The sequence below is a fragment of the Liolophura sinensis genome, chromosome 1 (genome assembly GCF_032854445.1).
Source record: "Liolophura sinensis isolate JHLJ2023 chromosome 1, CUHK_Ljap_v2, whole genome shotgun sequence".
NCBI lineage: Eukaryota > Metazoa > Mollusca > Polyplacophora > Chitonida > Chitonidae > Liolophura > Liolophura sinensis.
In genome coordinates, this window is record NC_088295.1 from 39,698,617 (window position 1) to 39,718,094 (window position 19,478).

General features: G+C 41.1%; 1 protein-coding gene across 4 annotated transcripts in view; it reads left to right on the forward strand.

Annotated features, from left to right (window-relative positions):
* LOC135481957 (alpha-1,6-mannosyl-glycoprotein 4-beta-N-acetylglucosaminyltransferase-like) overlaps positions 1–19,478 on the forward strand; it is a 60,148-nt gene that overhangs the window by 12,672 nt on the left and 27,998 nt on the right. The window contains exons 1-2 of one of the 4 annotated variants that reach the window (XM_064761751.1): positions 4,374–4,431; positions 18,681–19,315. In XM_064761751.1, coding sequence (XP_064617821.1) covers positions 19,192–19,315 — 124 coding nt within the window. In that variant the 5' untranslated portion in view covers positions 4,374–4,431; positions 18,681–19,191. Of the gene's footprint in view, positions 1–4,373; positions 4,432–5,056; positions 5,130–12,169; positions 12,524–18,680; positions 19,316–19,478 lie in introns of those variants that run through there. The other 3 variants (XM_064761752.1, XM_064761749.1, XM_064761750.1) reach the window with 3 other exon arrangements.

Genomic DNA, 19,478 nt, shown 5'->3' on the forward strand with positions numbered 1-19,478 from the left:
CAAGTCTGGCATATTGATGCGGCAGTGGAGGCCTCCCGATGTTTCGTTGGAGGATGAATGGGCAATTAAGCATAAGGTAGTTGTGCCCAAGTCTTATCGTAAAGACATACTGACCATAGCGCATGAAACGCCGTTAGCAGGTCATTTAGGTGTTAATAAGACCTATCATAAGATTCTCAGTCATTTTTATTGGCCAGGAATAAGGAAAGATGTTACTGAATTTTGCAGGTCTTGTCATGCATGTCAGTTAGTGGGGAAACCTAACCAGACAATCCCCAAGGCAGCCTTGAGCCCTATTCCTGCAATTGGTGAGCCATTCAGTAGAATCTTAAAAGATTGTGTTGGTCCCCTACCTAAGACAAAGTCTGGAAATCAGTATATGTTAACTATAATGTGTACTTCAACTCGTTTCCCTGAGGCAATTCCATTAAGGAATATTACTGCCAAGACTGTAATTAAGGCTTTAGTTAAGTTCTTCACCATGTTTGGTCTGCCTAAGTCATTACAGTCAGACCAGGGTTCAAATTTCATGTCTGGTGTGTTCCAACAAGTTATGCATGAGCTAGGTATTAGCCAGTATAAATCCTCAGCTTATCACCCACAAAGTCAAGGAGCACTAGAGAGATTCCATCAGACACTGAAAAGTATGATAAGAACTTACTGCTTTGAGACAGGGAAAGATTGGGACGAGGGTGTACCTTTGTTAATGTTTGCTGTAAGAGAGTGTGTACAAGACTCACTTAGATTTAGTCCATTTGAGCTTGTGTTTGGCCATACTGTGCGTGGTCCACTACAGTTGTTCAAGGAAAAGTTTGTGTCTGGTGATAGTGACAATGTTAACCTATAACAGTATGTGTCAAGTTTTCGTACTAAGCTCAACAGAGTATGTGAGTTAGCCAGAGAGAATCTTACAGCTTCTCAGAAGAGTATGAAAACTAAGTATGACAAAGAGACAGTAAGACGCAGATTTGAAGTTGGTCAGAAGGTACTGGCCTTACTTCCAGTTAGTGGTAAGCCACTTGAGGCTCGTTATTTTGGACCTTATGTAGTAGACAAGAGGCTAAGTGATCTTAATTATATTATTTTCACTCCTGATCGGCGCAAATCTAGACAACTTTGTCACATTAACATGTTAAAGCCATATGTAGACAGAGATAGCACTGATCTCAATGTTGTACATCCTTGTGGAGTTGCTATCTCTTGTTTTCCAGTGCCAAGTTGTAAGAGAGAGTTAACGCGTTTTTTGGGCATGGCAGGTTATTATCGAAAGTTCTGTAGGAACTTTTTATTTGTTAGTGAGCCATTAACTCAGCTGTTAAAGAAAGGTGCTAAATTCTTGTGGTCCATTGAGTGTCAGAGATCTTTTGATAGATTAAAGGCCATGCTAAGCAGCGGCCCCATACTTGTAGCACCTGATTTTAATTTACCATTTAAGCTAGCTGTTGATGCTAGTGATATATCTGCTGGGGCAGTTTTGTTACAAGAAAATGAAACAGATCACGTTGATCACCCTGTATGTTTTTTCTCTCGCAAATTTGACAAGTGCCAGAGAAATTATTCGACAATAGAAAAGGAGTGTCTGTCCTTGATTCTAGCATTACAGCATTTTGAAGTATACGTGACTTCGTCAAGTTACCCCATTGTTGTGTATACAGATCACAATCCCTTAACCTTCTTGCACAAACTAAAAGGTAAAAACCGAAGATTGTTAAGGTGGAGTTTGCTTTTGCAAGAATTTAATCTAGAGATTAGACACATAAAAGGGAAAGATAATGTGATTGCTGATTGTTTGTCACGTCTCTAGTTGGTTTTCTGCAGCTTTGTTTTTAAAGACTGTGGTAAACGTTATTATTATTCATAATTATGAATATGTTAAAGAAAGTTTTATGCTAAACTTTCTTTCCCTGAAGGGTGAGGGTGTTATGTATGACTATTTAACGTCTTCATGTACTGTTAGTCTGCGGACCTTTCTGAAAACATAACAGGCCCTGTTATATATGTACAGCGCGGACCTGATGGAAAGCACCTTGTTCAATGCTCTGTTTATTTAACTGGCTGTTCATTGGCTGTTAAACTCTGTGTTTAAAAATAGTTGAATCCACCTGGCACGTATATAAGCCGTGTTTTCTGTGCAGAGGAGAGGTATTTTTGCTGCATCCACTGGGAGCCAGGAGAGTGTGCGATGCTCTCGTATCGAGTCCATTATATTTATATGAGCTGGTGATGCCAGTTTCGTTTGGGAGGACAGATTTTTATGCCGGCACCGTTTGTGTACCACAGTAGTACTGATGTCTGGTTTATGTGAATTTCTGCGGAAGTCACGTTTATTGGTGTTCGGATCTTTATTATGATTATACAGTGTTGACTGTGTAATTTGTTTAACACGCTGACCTCACCTGACCGACAAGGTCGTCAAGGACTCTAAACTGAAGTTTTCAGTTTTGCAAAGGACGTTCGTTCTGCCACAAGGTGACATTACTCTACGTCTCTGAACGGCTCGTTTGTGAGCTTCTGCGGGAGCTGTGACTGATCTAAGGTGGATGATACCTCCATGCCTGTATTTACCCTGTGTTGTGCTCTGCGGGTGTGACGTCATTCAAAGGCTTGACTGTTCCAGTTCTGTGTAACCTGTGTACTGTGTTCGCATTCACTAACCTAGCGAAGTACCTGACTAGGACAATTTGTGACTTGTGTGAATTTTGTGTTTATCCCATGGTCTTTACATTGGATCTCCTGGAATACGTTCCTTGGGATGCAAAGGTGAACTGGAAACTTTTAAAGACCGGTAATACTAATGTGTATGTTTTTTTATGTTGTTGTTGTTGAACTGTCTTTAAAACTGTACGTCTCATGTTACATATAAAGCATTGTTTACATTGTAATATTGAGTCACTGCGTCTGTTTTCTGTTGCTGTTTTCAATACCGTAACAGTGTATATACATAGATATCATGGTCAGCAGTTTCTTGCTGTGAGGCACTAAAATAGCTAAAGATTTGTGAAAGGATTATTGTCCATTGGTCTTTTATAAATCCGGGTACCTCACTGGCTTACTGTGACTGTCAGCTTGGACCTTGACCATTAGGTCGTCTGTTCGAACCCAGCTCTCGCTGTTCGGACTGGGACTTTAGGTCAGATGGTTTGTCTCGTAAGGTTCAGGTGAAACCCCGGGTCCCCAGGTTTTCTCCGCCCATAAACCTGACCGTCGCGTCATATAAGTGAACAGGTACTGAGTATAAAAGTACTAATGCAAGGAGGGTGTACATTCTATATTTGTTATACCTATATACGGGCATTGCACTGAAACTTTATCTGAGTGTGGATCCCTGTTGGTTATGATCCTCACAGGGAATATTTACCATTCTTCTAAAATTGATCTCTTTATTTATTTGATTGGTGCTTAATGCCATGCAGAAGAAGTTTTCACCTGTTTTGAAGCGGTCAGGGAACCAGAGTGTAGGGAGTAAACTACTGACCATAACCGGGTAAGTGATAAAACTCCTGACTTAAAGCCGTTGTCGAAACTGCGAGAGATGGAGTCGAAACACGCGACGTCATTAGTCAAAGAGCCTCCATGATAGTTGCTTCGAGGCAGCGCTTTAAAATCAGAGCAAGCGAGACTACGTCATTCAGCTAGGACAGTTACAAACGTGTACATTTCATTTCTTTAAACATAAGAGTGATGACTTGTATAACAAAAAGGTATCCTTGGCTGGACAAGGCACTGAGCATTCACTGGAGCAACCGCAACTGACATTTCAAACCATTTCAATATACAAGGATGTTAAGTAAGCTTATAGAGGTAACAATAACATGCGTAAGATGAACATCTATTTTACTGACATCTAACTTCCCCGATTACCCAAGCAAACCTGAATACATATGTATAAGTATTTAGTTATCTTCAACTAAGGTAGCCACTGAGACTGCGTGTCGAGATACTTTCAGCTTTATAGTTGGGTAATCGAGAACGCCAGTAGTGCTATAAATTTTGTGTGGATGTCAGATGTTTGTCTGAACGCTTAGGCTTTTAGACCTACACAGCTTTGCTATACTAGCCTCGACGTGATCACTGCCCTCCCAGCTTATACAACACTCCACTGTAACAGTGAACACAGTGTATGCAACGTGCGTCCTTGTAGAACGACTCATGAAAATTAAATGCACGCGGTTACTATGGTGACGATAGAGCTTCCGTTTCCTACAGCGGTAGAGTGTGAAGTGATTGGCTGATACTCTCGCCTGCAGCGTATCATTTTTTGTTCTTTCCCTGTACTGTTGAACCTGGTTGTACAAAAAGAGGTTTTTTTCGACCTTGGACTTTACAACACTATCTTACTTTCACAACCAGCTGGTTGTCGTTCACATTTAATAGTTAGGCTGACCATTTAGAATCGAGCTATGCCGAGCACAGAAGTGAGCAAGATTAAAGGTAAGTGTGGATAATGTAGCCGAAATCTATTGTGGTCTGTCTGTAGTCCTGCTTGACTTTCGTATCATATTGGAGCGAAGGTATCGTCAAGTACAGGACCACTGTGTTTACATGGGTGTACATACCTACAGGCCTATAGGCCTTATACAGTACGCATTTGCGGCATTTGTGTCTATTCCGACCTTTGTAACTATTACTTAAGAGACTCGAATGATGGCGTAACCGCGAATTGTCTTTATAATATATGGATATACACGGATAATATAAGAATAAAGCAAACAGGCCTGCGCCGATTAGATTACTGATATACAGTATGGCTATAACCTGCATTACATGAAGGCTTATACGATACCGGGCTAGGTCACATCAGGACAGATTCAGAGATTACAGAATAAAAAGTAAACCGGATCAACGACAACAGTGAGATACCAAATCCAACCTGTGAAATCCGGCTCTTTGTCAGTTTACCTTACAAGAGTTATATTCTAACTACTTGTGTTAATGCTTACAAGTAGGAACTAAGACGCTCCAATCGCATGGCTAAAGAAAAATTAGGTAAAAATACGCAGTGCTTGATGTTATTTATAATTTATTAAGACTAGACTTGCTCAAAATGCTGTGTTGTCATCGAGACGGATGGTCACTGATAGGAGGATTAAGTACAAAATAGTTTTCGTTGAAATATCGCATGGATGAATGTAAGTGTTACTACGTCAGTTATTCTGCTTCTCGTCAGGGGGGACTTACAAGGAAGTCATGTCTATTTTTAAAAGAAAGTTATGTAAACTTCACCCAGTGCCTTAAGTAGTTGAGCCTGTGAAAAGATACACGTTGCAGTAAGTTTGTTCAATGGTGGGGGTATAAATATCTGCCTGAAAATAACAGAAGTATTTTCAGGCTGGCCAATGTATTTACAAGTCAGATACGTGCTTGATTCATTTGTCCTTACCATAGTTTGCATTATAACGTAACTCATAGAAAGAATACAATTAACCCACTTAATTAATTTACTTCAGCGTTGGCTGATAAATTATTGTTCAGCTTCTGATGACCTGTAGTTCATGCTGGCTTCCTCTCCGGCCGTAGGTGGGAAGGTCTTTCAGCAACCTGCGGACGGTCGTGGGTTTCCCCGGGCTGTGCCCCGAGCTGTGAAATATTCTTGAGCACGGCTTAAAACACCAATCAAATAAATGAATAAATAAATCTTTACTTGCCTGTGGGCTCCCTAGCGATAAAAAAAAACTCACCCTCAGCCCATGCTCGCTTACACATCTGACGGTAATCATATCAAACTCACCCTTAGCCCACGTTCGCTAACACATCTGACGGTAATCATATCAACCTCATCCTCAGCCCACGTTCGCTAACACATCTGACGGTAATCATATCAAACTCACCCTCAGTCCACGTTGGCTAACACATCTGACGGTAATCATATCAAACTCACCCTCAGTCTACGTTCGCTAACACATCTGACGGTAATCACATCCAACTCACCTTCAGCCCACGTTCGCTAACAAATCTGACAATAATCATATCAAACTCACCCTAAGCCCACGTTCGCTAACACATCTGACGGTAATCATATCAAACTCATCCTCAGTCCACGTTCGCTAGCACATCTGGCGGTAATCCCATCACACTAATCCTCAGTTCACGTTCGCTAATACATCTGGCGGTAATCATATCCAACTCACCCTCAGCCCACGTTCGCTAACTCATCTGACGGTAATCATATCCAACTCACCCTCAGTCTATGTTCGCTAACACATCTGACGGTAATCATATCAAACTCACCCTCAGCCCAAGCTCGCTAGCACACCTGTCAATAATCATATCAAACTCATCCTCAGTCCATGTTCGCTAACACATCTGACGGTAATCATATCCAACTCACCCTCAGTCCACGTTCGCTAACACATCTGACGGTAATCATATCCAACTCACCCTCAATCCACGTTCGCTAATACATCTGACGGTAATCATATCCAACTCACCCTCAGCCCACGTTCGCTTATACATCTGACGGTAATCATATCAAACTCACCCTCAGTCCATGTTCGCTAACACATCTGACGGTAATCATATCCAACTCACCCTCAATCCACTTTCGCTAACACATCTGACGGTAATCATATCCAACTCACCCTCAGTCCATATTCGCTAATACATCTGACGGTAATCATATCAAACTCACCCTCAGCCCATGCTCGCTAGCACACCTGACGGTAATCATATCCAACTCACCCTCAGTCTACGTTCGCTAACACATCTGACGGTAATCATATCAAACTCACCCTCAGCCCACGTTCGCTAACACATCTGACGGTAATCATATCAAACTCATCCTCAGCCCACGTTCGCTAACACATCTGGCGGTAATCCCATCACACTCATCCTCAGTTCACGTTCGCTAATACATCTGGCGGTAATCATATCCAACTAACCCTCAGTCCACGTTCGCTAACACATCTGGCGGTAATCATATCAAACTCACCCTCAGTCTACGTTCGCTAACGCATCTGACGGTAATCATATCCAACTCACCCTCAGTCTACGTTCGCTAACACATCTGACGGTAATCATATCAAACTCACCCTCAGCCCACGTTCGCTAACACATCTGGCGGTAATCATATCCAACTCACCCTCAGTCTACGTTCGCTAACACATCTGACAATAATCATATCAAACTCACCCTCAGCCCAAGCTCGCTAGCACACCTCACAATAATCCTATCAAGCTCACCCTCAGTCCATGTTCGCTAACACATCTGACGGTAATCATATCCAACTCACCCTCAGTCCACGTTCGCTAACACATCTGACGGTAATCATATCAAACTCACCCTCAATCCACGTTCGCTAATACATCTGGCGGTAATCATATCCGACTCACCCTCAGCCCACGTTCGCCAACACATCTGACGGTAATCATATCCAACTCACCCTCAATCTACGTTCCTTAACACATCTGACGGTAATCATATCAAACTCACCCTCAGCCCACGTTCGCTAACACATCTGACGGTAATCATATCCAACTCACCCTCAGTCTACATTCGCTAACACATCTGACGGTAATCATATCAAACTCACCCTCAGCCCAAGCTCGCTAACACACCTGACAATAATCATATCAAACTCACCCTCAGTCCATGTTCGCTAACACATCTGACGGTAATCATATCAAACTCACCCTCAGTCCATGTTCGCTAACACATCTGACGGTAATCATATCAAACTCACCCTCAGTCTACATTCGCTAACACATCTGACGGTAATCATATCAAACTCACCCTCAGCCCACGTTCGCTAATACATCTGACGGTAATCATATCAAACTCATCCTCAGTCCATGTTCGCTAACACATCTGACGGTAATCATATCAAACTCATCCTCAGTCCATGTTCGCTAATACACATCACAGTTAACATATCAAACTCATCCTCAGTCCATGTTCGCTAATACACATCACAGTTAACATATCAAACTCACCCTCAGCCCACGTTCGCTAATACATCTGACGGTAATCATATCAAACTCATCCTCAGTCCATGCTCGCTAGCACATCTGACAATAATCATATCAAACTCACCCTCAGTCCATGTTCACTAACACACATCAGAGATATCATACACATCTATGCTCCATGCTCCATTCTTGACCTCACTACCGCCAAGAATACTAGTTCGCTACTCGAGCATATCTATACTTTTAACATTTATCATAAGAATTTATAAGGGACACTAGAATATATTTTGTTTTAGTCTCTGCGGGTAAGACATATATACCTAATTGAAGTACAGGTGGACAGAAAGGTTAAGAGAAGTGTGAATAAGGTCCCTGATATAACTTCCTTGCACAAGATCTCTGTCACATATCGGCTTGTCGATAACTATAGTGGCGGTTGCAGGTTGGGGGAAGGGGTTGGGACGCTCGGCCCGGGATGAGGCTCCACTTTTGGGAGATGGCATATGCATCAGGGCCCAGTTTTTCGATAGTGTATGAGCTAATACTGGTATTAAGTCATGTTTTATATTTAAATTTTTTCGCCAAACTCTGCAGCCAACGCAGTTCCCCAAAGACAGAGTACAATAGCAGCAGTATTTGTTCATATTTGATATAAAGGTTACACATGGTTTTTTTTATGGCTAAATGCAAAAGTGAAGACTTGGCTTAAAATTAAATCTGGTGTTAAGTCTTAAACACGTTTTGAACAATTGGACCCTGTGCATTTGGTCAGATTTCGTTAAGCCTTGGTTTCCCAGGGTGCACCGCATTCCACTCCAGTGTGACCTCAAACACGACGCCAATGCCATGGTTTGGAGGATGGTACTGTTGTAATAACTCTTATTTCGCACAGTACACAGACATTGACTAAACACATCCCCTTTAGAATTGTGCCTAATTCCACTTAACTCGGAGCCACGGGTTGTGTAGTCATTTTTCACAGTTGGATCCCCCCGTTGGATAGATGAACAGATATAATCAAAGTGCAACTGAAATACATATTTTGATTAACAACATCTTATGAACTAGCATGGTACACTGTCTGGATACTAATGCATTCGCATACAACATTCCTTGCGTTCTTCAGTCATTGTTGAAAACTATTGAGTTCTTCTCTTTGCATGAATTTGTTTTAAATTCTTACCTTATCTACTGCCTTGTTTCTTTTGGGGTTTGTGTTGAACGTTGTTTTGAAAATTGGCCTTGCGACGCCTAGACTTTAAAGATTGTTGAAATATCCTAATTGCACCTTGATCTTCTATTGATTTTCCGACTGTTTCTTTCTACTTATAAGTGAGGCCAAGAACTGATTAAATGATTTGAATTGATTTTAAATTGAAAAAATTGACTTAAATGTCCCCGACATTATAAATTACGTGTTGGAGTGTGCGTGTAGAGCTCACAAATACGACAGAAATAATGACTGCAAATAGTGAGTGCTTGGGGCTTAACGTCGTACTCAACAATTTTTCAGTCATATGAGACGAAGGAATCCTTATGGTGTATGTAATGTGCCTCCTTGTCGCAGGACGAATTTCCACCGCTCTTTCATCTAGTGCTGCATCACTGAGACGACTTACCGAAGGCAAGTAAGCCGCCCCGCATTATACTGATACGAGTCAACCAGCCGTTGCACTATCCCCTTCTTGCTGAACGCCAAGAGAGGAAGTTACAGCTTCTTTTAAAGTCTTAGGTGTGACTCGACCCAGGATTAATCGTGGATCTACCGCTCCCGAAGCGGTCTACCAACTGTGCTATCCGGGCCGGTACTTTGCAAATATGCTTAAGTGCTATGGTATATACGGTTGATTGGTAGGTCTCATGAAATACTTTCCAAATTGGGGACATTACACCAAGATGTAATAAGGCTACACGCATATGGGTAGGAAGGTGGATTGGCTTGCTGGCATTGGTCTCTGTGATGTAAGAGTCGAACCTGCTAATACCATTGTAAAGACCTGCTGTAAAGACCATTCCTGATCCCCAAGGCAGCCACCCATGGTGTTACATGGCGTGTTGCCAGTCAGTATCAGTTAAAAGTCAAATCAGACATCATTGACAGGCAAATTGCACTGCAAGTAGAGTAACCCATAAAGTAACCAGGGTACTGTCCAAACAGGAATTGTGGTGCCAAGTCAAAAGAACGCGGGCAGCATCCCTAACACCAGTTCACTTAGTTGTGATAGCTGCAGACGTGACAAAGTTTAGGCTACAAGTAACTTGCCAAAGGTCGGTAGATTTTGACGGGCACAGTGGTTTCCTGACCGTCATCGTTTATTAAAGGAAAAATTCGTAAAATTCTTAGGTAGGTCTATGGTGTTAAACAATGATGGAATAATAAATAAATAAATATATAAATAAATAAATAAATAGATAAATAAAGACGTTAAACAACAACCAAATAAATACATTTTAAATAAATAAATGCAATAAGCAACAATGAAATGAATAAATAAGTCTTCACCATTCATTAGTAACGCATGTACGACAGTTCACTGGCCGTAGTCACAATTTGCTGTCCATCTGTAACAACTGTATCCACCGATCCGTGACAAGAAACATTGTGCTACGATCGATGTAGGCTGCTTGACTGATAACTGACAGAGCAGTTTAGTTTCAACTGTTACCTGTAAACGGGTAGATATGTGTTGAATATTGCTCCATGCTGTATCGTGTGTGTTGTGAGAACTCCTGTGGAGGATACAAACATCAGACAGTTGTAATGTCAGGTAAGCGTAAAATCTGGTCACAGTGTTCGGACGCCATTACCCTCCATCGGCCAGTACTTACATGTATTATGTGTCATTGTCGTCGGCACGACTGATCACGTCTCAATATTTATCAGCATGAATAGTTTGCGCGCTCGGAAGCCGCTGTATCTCAGCATGGTATGTCCGTTGTAATATCGTCAGCGACGATTTGTATATACTGTGAATGACATGACTGTTAATATATCTGCGGAGATAAGCTCATGGTAGTGTGCAAGCAACCTGTCATTGTTATCATAACTATCTGTTATCTTGTCTGGGTAAGCTATTCTGTTCAAGATTTACATTTGATCAAAAAAATGAGAGAATTTGACCGATATATCGTCATCCGCAAATGTCGCCGCTGCCAGACTGTGAGTATCTCATTGCTGCGCTACCGTGATGTAAGGTAAACAAAGCCAGCACTAGCTGGGAATATTTCATTATTGTGCTAGGATGGCATGAGGCACATGTCATGGGTAACTGCACAGCCTAGCTTTATTATGGTGGTCCACCGTCTATTTATTTATTTATTTATTTATATACACTGTGTGATGTGTTATACGTTCACCTGTATACTCACGTTGTTGTATAACGGTAAGCATAACAGATGTGGTCAGTGGAAGAAAAAGTTGGGATAATCAGAATGTGTCTGTCCGTACTCAAACATTGGTCTGAACGCATTTGAAGCCTTTCCCCTACAGGCTGTAGGCCTATAATTGCTTCCCAGGGCTGATGACGCTACGGGCTATCCCTGTAGCCCTCATCATACACAGTCTGGTTTCGGTTATAACGTCAGTTAGTCCATCCCGAATTTACTCAGACCAGATTCACCCTTATTTATCCTATAGTCATTTTTATTACACTTATTGTTATTGCCAAATAGTACTTTGTGAAATCGCCCTTAATCGTCAACTTGTCTCGACATGTGCATGTTGGGTAATTCAAAATGGACACATCAATAGTAAATTGTCGCCGCAAAATGGTCAATAAATCAATAGTGACTTCTCTGTGACTTTCCATTTGGTCATTGAACATTGAAGAAACCCAGATTGAACCATTGTGCTGCATACATCTAGCAAAGCACATCGACGTGCCTGTAGTCTGCAGGAATAGTTGTATCACAGATTTTGTGCGGTAACTTGACGCGTAAATTAATCTAATAAATAATAATGGTGAATCATCAAAAGTACCAGAGGATGTTTCTTAACGAAATGATTACGTGCGGGATAAAAAAAAAGTACGACAAAAAAACATCGTGTCAGTCAATTAACACGTCTGGCCACCTGTTTATTTATCGAAAATCGGTACGCATACCATTTTGTAAATACCTGGAACAAGCAAATAACCGTACAGAATCAGAGTGGAAACGGGATACTAACCCACGGAAGGGTCAAGCACTAAATATGTAAATTACCGCTTTTAATAGTGTACCCCCGTCCTTCACGAAAAGAACGCTCAAAAGTGCATAAAGTCAGGCTACAACAGACTATGTAAATCTTCCGCTGGTTTGCTTAGAAAGACGACAATGAACGGTGACAATAGAATCTAATGCTCGGAGGACATTTCCTCCGCTTTCCGTCTTTAGTCACCATTCTTAGGCAGCTCGGTACATATATGTTCATTCAGGTGTGACCGGAAACTTTCTAGTATTATCGATTTGCAGCATACGTCCGTGGTGAAGGCTGGTCCGGCTGATACCTGAGACGCCATTTGTGTCAGTTATCGTGAACACCAGTGGGAAGGGTAGATCTGAGTCATGTCGTAACGAATATGTGCTAGCTGGTAAAAGTATATAGGATACAAACCACAGGCAGATTCAAGAAGTGTTAGGTAAGTACAGAATTTGGGTATGAGACATCCTGTGGTTAAATACCCTTACCTTACCCTTGTTACCCTTAAATGTCTTCGTGTGCTATCGATAGTCCTTGATCAGAAATCCGTCTAGTTTTCTCTCTAACTGATCATGGTTCACCCTTCTAAGCTATACGGGTGTTCTCTCGGATGCATGTGCTCTTTGATGCCCCGCTCTTTCAGTTCAGGCATGAAATGAGCAATAACAGATCGATACAGGACGTGATTGTGCTTGTGTCTCGATCTTCCACTGTCTTCGTGACTTCTGGCTTCTACCATGCGTGAGTCCTGCTAATCGCTTGCTTGTTGTCCATGGCTTTTAACTATGCGTGTCGGCGTATGGTGGCGTAATAACAGTATCCAGGAACATCACTGTATATATGCCTATAAAACGGGCAGTCTGTTAGAAACAAACCCCTCTATATACCCGATCGGTATATATATAAAACTACTTTCCTTTACTTACTACTTTTATATATATAAAAAATATCGTTAGAAGTTCCCATCGGACCCACATAATCACACGTTTCCTGTGCTGCGGAAAAGTTTCGTCCAAAATGTGATATAACATTTAAAGAACGGTTGATTAATTTTGTTCTTCCATCGAACTACAACAATCACGTAGCATTTATTGTGCTTTAGAAGATTTCTTGTTAAATTTATCCGTACATTTACAGTAGTTCTTACATTATAAACCCAGTTCTTACATCGAACCCAAACAGTCACACAGTATATTTACTGTCATAGAAGCTTTCATATTAAATTTAACCGTACATTTGCAGTAATTATGTACCTTGTTTTTACATCGAACACAAACAACCACTCAGTATATTTACTGTCTTAGAAGATTTCGTGTCAAATTTAACCCTATATTTTACACCAGTTAATAAACCCGGTTCTTCCATGGAATGCGAGCAACCAGAGAGTGTTGGTTGTGGTTTGAAAAGGCTTCGTTCTAAATTTAATGTTACATTTACACTATAGTTGACAAAGCCCTATTCTCTCATTGGACCATGACATACGACATATGACTACACATTTCACGTGGAAGCAGTACAGGTTTCGTGTGAATTTAAATACGTATTTAGTGGGCCTTAAAACATTTTAGCCTGCGCGCTTGTATCACTGTGCATGAAAAAATGTGGGATAAGATTTCCTGCCTTGTTATTCGCTCGCTGTACTTGTCGCGAGTTCTTCTGTATATGAAGCTTCTCATTTATCTAGCCTCAGAATATATGTATTTTCATGAGACATCTTAGGCTTTACAGCCATGCACCTGCTTGGAGTGATCGGCATGAAGTTATAGCTGATATAACAATTGTATATGTCATACATAACTTATCGGTACGCATATATATATATATATATATATATATATATATATATATATATATATATATATATATATATATATATATATATATATATATATACTCAGTATATTTACTGTCTTAGAAGATTTCGTGTCAAATTTAACCCTATATTTACACCAGTTAATAAACCCGGTTCTTCCATGGAATGCGAGCAACCAGAGAGTGTTGGTTGTGGTTGAAAAGACTTCGTTCTAAATTTAATGTTACATTTACACTATAGTTGACAAAGCCCTATTCTCTCATTGGACCATGTTCACACTCAACCAGGTGCAAGGACAAAATGTAGAGACTGTATGTGTAACGGTAAACCTGTATTAATTTCACAAGGATCTAACTGCATGTGTGTGCAATATCATTATTATTACACGTGGTCGTCAGAGGCAAGGGTGATATATATAGGCATGTAGAGGAAGACATTTCCTTTTTTTGGATTCAAACAAGTATGACCATTCTTTTTGGTGTCTGTTATATTCGATGGTCCGTGGCCCCTTTTGCTGTATATTGTATACAATAGAGCTCACAATCCAACACTGCACCTTCAAATACCCCCAAGCCTTCACGAATCGTGATAATCGACGACTGTTCAATAATCAGACAATATGTTTGGGACTTCCCTTTTAACCTACAGGTGAAATTTATAAAAAAGAATTCGGCCACACCCCAGCGTAACGTTGAAAACTTATTTGAAAGCCAAATAAAGCTGTTTCTCTTACTGATAAGATGTCACCATACCGTGGAACTGTACATAGCTGAACACATTATTAGCGGTGTCAGTGTGACTCCCCATCACACAAGTATTATCTTTTTATCGTGACTAATTTGCCTGACCACAGCCTTAGAGATTAGAGGAGTGTGTAGACGTATTGACAGATAAATAAACACGACAAGCGGTGTCTTGTTGGTGAGCAAAGGTATGCAGAGATAATGACACATCTGAGTGTTACTGTTTTGTCATTATATCTGCGCAAAAACACACGGCTTTGTATGTGGACTATGTAGTTGCATGCATGTTACCCTCTGAGTGAGTGAGTGAGTGAGTGCTTGGGGTTTAACGTCGTACTCAACAATTTTTCAGTCATATGACGACGAAGGAATCCTAAGGGTGTATGTGATGTGCCTCCTTTTTGCAGGACGGATTTCCACCGCTCTTTTATCTAGTGCTGCTTCACTGAGACGACTTACCGAAGGCAAGTAAGCTGCCCCGCCCGAGCCATTACACTGATACGGGTGAAACCAGTCGTTGCACTATCCCCTTCTTGCTGAACGCCAACAAGGAAGTTACAACTTCTTCTGTTAAAATCTTAGGTGTGACTGAATTCAGTGTGTGAGAATTAAGGTTTGGATTTTGCATAACAATTTTCCAGACTATATACCTCTAGAACTGGTTTTGTGTAACATCCTGCACATGTCTAAAACCTGCGGACTTAAACTTCATTACCTACTTGCCCGTGTAATTGTCTTAATCTCAACTCGGATTAAACCCTTTGACACGCTGGTTTAAGTGTCCAGATCGTTCAGATTTCCTGAATAGGCGTTAAAACTTCGAGACATCAATGTCCAAATTCCCGGTGTCTTACTGTTCTTGTATGAAAAATTCAAGAGTTTTAATGTACTTGAAATACCTTCATCCGCATAATGCAGCCTCCACCGGTACTCCACCAACCTTGCACTATAGAGAAGTCACAGGTTCAAATACCCCAGGGACCTCACTGGCACAGATGTTTAAAGCGTTGGCTCGCTGCAACTAGCAGGCTCTGTACCAATGAAGTCCCATGTTCGAATCCAGCTCTCGCTAATTCAACCGCCGCTTGAAGTCAAAATGTTTGTCATGTACCTGACGAAGGTCTCTGATTTAATAAGGTCATGTTGTAGGCCAATTGACAGAATACAACATAGACTGGTGGCCAGCATTTATCATGAATTCAGACCGAGGTCAGGCATATATAGGTATTCCCACTTGTGCTCTGATTTAAGACCTTCGCGCATGCATAATGAATGCGAGCGTCTGACTGTACATAAAACACAAATAAGAGCTTGAAAGAGAATGTCTATTTGAAGAAGAAAGGAACAAAACAACGTAGATCGTGTCGACTAAAACATTATCCTCGAATAGTTGGACCGGAGATCCTTTCTAATTTTTGGAATTTAAAAAAAAATGCATGATGGAAGAAAATACATTTTATCTCAGATTGCATCATTTGTTTTTTAACCTATTTATTTATTTAGCAAATTTAGAGCATTTTTCTGGACTGCTATTCATGCAGATAATATTTTCAAAAATTAGTAACGACCATCTCGTGACCTCGGGATGTCTCCCGAGACCAAAGTAAACCTTGCATCATCAGAGCTGCCCCAATTATACTCAACAGTGTTGTACACATAGTACATAATTCCAACAATATTATGATAGCCACTTTTCTTGTGATGTGGAATTGATACGGTGTCGCACTAGCAAGTACATAATCATATACCGGGGCCTCCGCGGCCGAGGTGGTTAGCACGCCAGCGCGGCACAATGTGAGTTCACGACTAGATCATACTGGCTTCCTCTCCGGCTGTACGTGGGAAGTTCTCGCAGCAACCTGCGGATGGTCATGGGCTTCCCCGGCTTCTGCCCGGTTTCCTCTAACTATAATGGTGGCTGCCGTTGTATAAAACAAATGTTCTTGAGCAGGGTTTGAAACACCAATCAAATAATACCTGGTCCCAAAATATCCCCACCAAGCTATAACGCCTTATATCACGTTACGGTTTGTGAGTTTCGCAAAAACAACGGCGGAACATTGTGCTTTCGCAGTGTAATGTAAATGAATACCAGCACGTATGCCCATGTTCAGTGTTTACATGCAGGTAACAGTCGTGAGCATTCCCGTTGTTGCCTGCAGTAACGCTTACAAAAACAGTACACTTTTTTAGCTTTTTGCAACCACAACACAGCCCAATGATCATATTCATAAAATAGTGGCAAAAATTCACATTTCCTTTTCGACATGATAATTTTAATTGAACCTTTAACGCGTTCAAATTGTACTTACAAATGCGTTGAAATGAAAATCAAAGGGTTGAACTGGAGCGATTTATTGTAGTCTATTCCGGTGCTGATGTTGACATTCCTTATACGAATATCGTCTACTGATTTTTTTTACTGATTTAAAAGACTACTGCATGGATTGTAAAAATACAGCAGGAACGACGATCTGATATAAATTTACGGATGGTCACATTCAGTTTGCCGAAGTTAACTTTAGTTATGGTTTTATTCTATCTGTTCATTTATTTGTTTGATTTGTGTTTTACGCCGTACTCAAGAATATTTCACTTGTACGACGGTGGCCAGCATTATGGTGGGAGGAAACCGGGCACAGCCCGGGTGAAACCCACGACCATCCGCAGGTTGATGGCAGACCTTCCCACTTATAGCCGGAGAGGAAGCCAGCATGAGCTGGACTATAACTCACAGCGACCGCATTGGTGAGAGGCTCCTGGGTCATTGCGCTGTGCTAGCGCGCTAACCAACTGAGCCACGAAGTCCCCCCATGTAAATGCTTCAAAAAGTAGAAACTTATACCATGAACTACGCTGAAGTATGTTGAACAAAGTCGTGTGATAATCATAGCGATTTATTAGATGTCATACCTTGGTCAAGAATTACTCAAAATGCTGTGTTTTTATCATACTTAACATTTATATAAAAACTGTGCAAAGGTACTAGGCCTCGAGGACTTTTGGTCCACGAGCACAATCCTGGTTTATGCAGGTATAGGAGTACCGACTTTACTTGAATTTTGGAACTGTCATGAAATCGCGACAAAAATTCCTTTTATAAATGACGTCATGTAGATTTTGAAGCGGCATCAGAGATTTGCGTATAAAGAAGTGATTAATGTCAGTTACTTGGCCCAGATGTTCGAAAATGTATTAGCTAAAACTGGTATTCAATCAATTTTATAATTCAGATTTTTAAACCAATTCAGCAACCAATACAGCTGAACAAAGTCTACAGTATAACAGCAGCAGGCTTAGTTCATATTTAATATACTGTTATGCAATTATTTTTGGGCTAAGTACAGAATTGAGGACTTGGCTTAAAGTTAAATCTGGTATTAAGTCTTCGAATAGTTTTGAACAACCGGGCCCTGATAATCAGATATACTTCCAACACCATGCAGGTCAATCTCATGACATATCCCACCAAATCTCTCATTAACATTCAACCAAGAACCAAAATCCATATCCATAACATGTATATAGCGGTGAAGAGTAGAGCTAGGGTGGGTGTCTACATATCGTGGAAAAGGGTATATAATGTCAGTTCACTGAAAAATTTGCCTTGCAGAAAGAACATTTGAGAAGCGGAACAAACAACGTGCAACAACCTCAACTTTACAACTCTTCGCGTTGTAAACATGTTGTCAAATTATTATTTTGAGACTCGATTAACCATAGGTAGATTTTCTGTTCCTTTGTTTGAGCTTGGTTGGATTAATACTTGAGAGTCAACAAATTACAAAATAGCCCCTTATTAAGGTTATGGAGTTCCAAGTCATATTACACGAAGGATCTCTTGTTCATCATGGACGACCGTTATGGGTATTAGGCGAGATGTAAGCAAAAGCCTATTTCTGTAAACTCGAGCACCGGTATGATTTAGATACGAGTATTTGCCATGTGTGTGCCGACTGTGCGATAAGTCAGATTAAAACACGTCTTAAAGCGGCCTGACTTTGACAAAATGTTTATTATTATTGTGTATGCTTTTTCAGGAAGTGTCATTGGCCTGGCAGTAAGCTGATAATGTACCTCGGCTGAAGGGGGCGGGACCGACTGTGTGGATGGTGTTAGCACGGGATCACCATGCGGGACTGTCCACATGAGTACTTGACTATGACAGTGGCGCGGCCCGAGTCAGGTCTTACGTACTTAACAACACTGAGGATGGCTGTGGTGTATTTATTTGGACATTAGCAGATTCTTGATGTATTTACCCGAGGTTCTACAATGACACCGAGTTGCTGCGGTATTAGTTAGTGCTCTGATTTCTTATATATTCACCTTACCCCACATAGCGAAGGAAAGACGCCTTTATATGAGCACCGGGACGAGCTCCCATGAAGAGGTGATACGACGTCACATTGTATATCGGAGATTAAAACTTAAGGTCGAAGGTTAAGGATCACAGGTCGGAAGTATTCTCGGTGGTGACCTTTCCACCAGCTTCGGGAGGTGTTCCGTCAATCTCGTGCCGCAGTAGTGGAAAGCCGGCGAAGGTCCACCATGTTGGCTGGCTGGAAAGGCGTGAAGACCAGCCGGCAGCTTTTGGTCAGGTTATTTAGCGTGGCCGTGCTCTACATGACGGCGATGTTCGTCTACCAGATCTGGTATACCAGGCTTCCTACAGGTAATTCTGTTATTATATAATACCTCTACATCCGTACGTTTCCAGGTTCTTACCACTGCCATAAACTCATACTCCATCGTTCTATTTATTGTGGGATTGCATGCTATATTGATTATTGTGGTTTGTTCATGTATTGCAATATTCTTGAAAGGCACATTCTTAT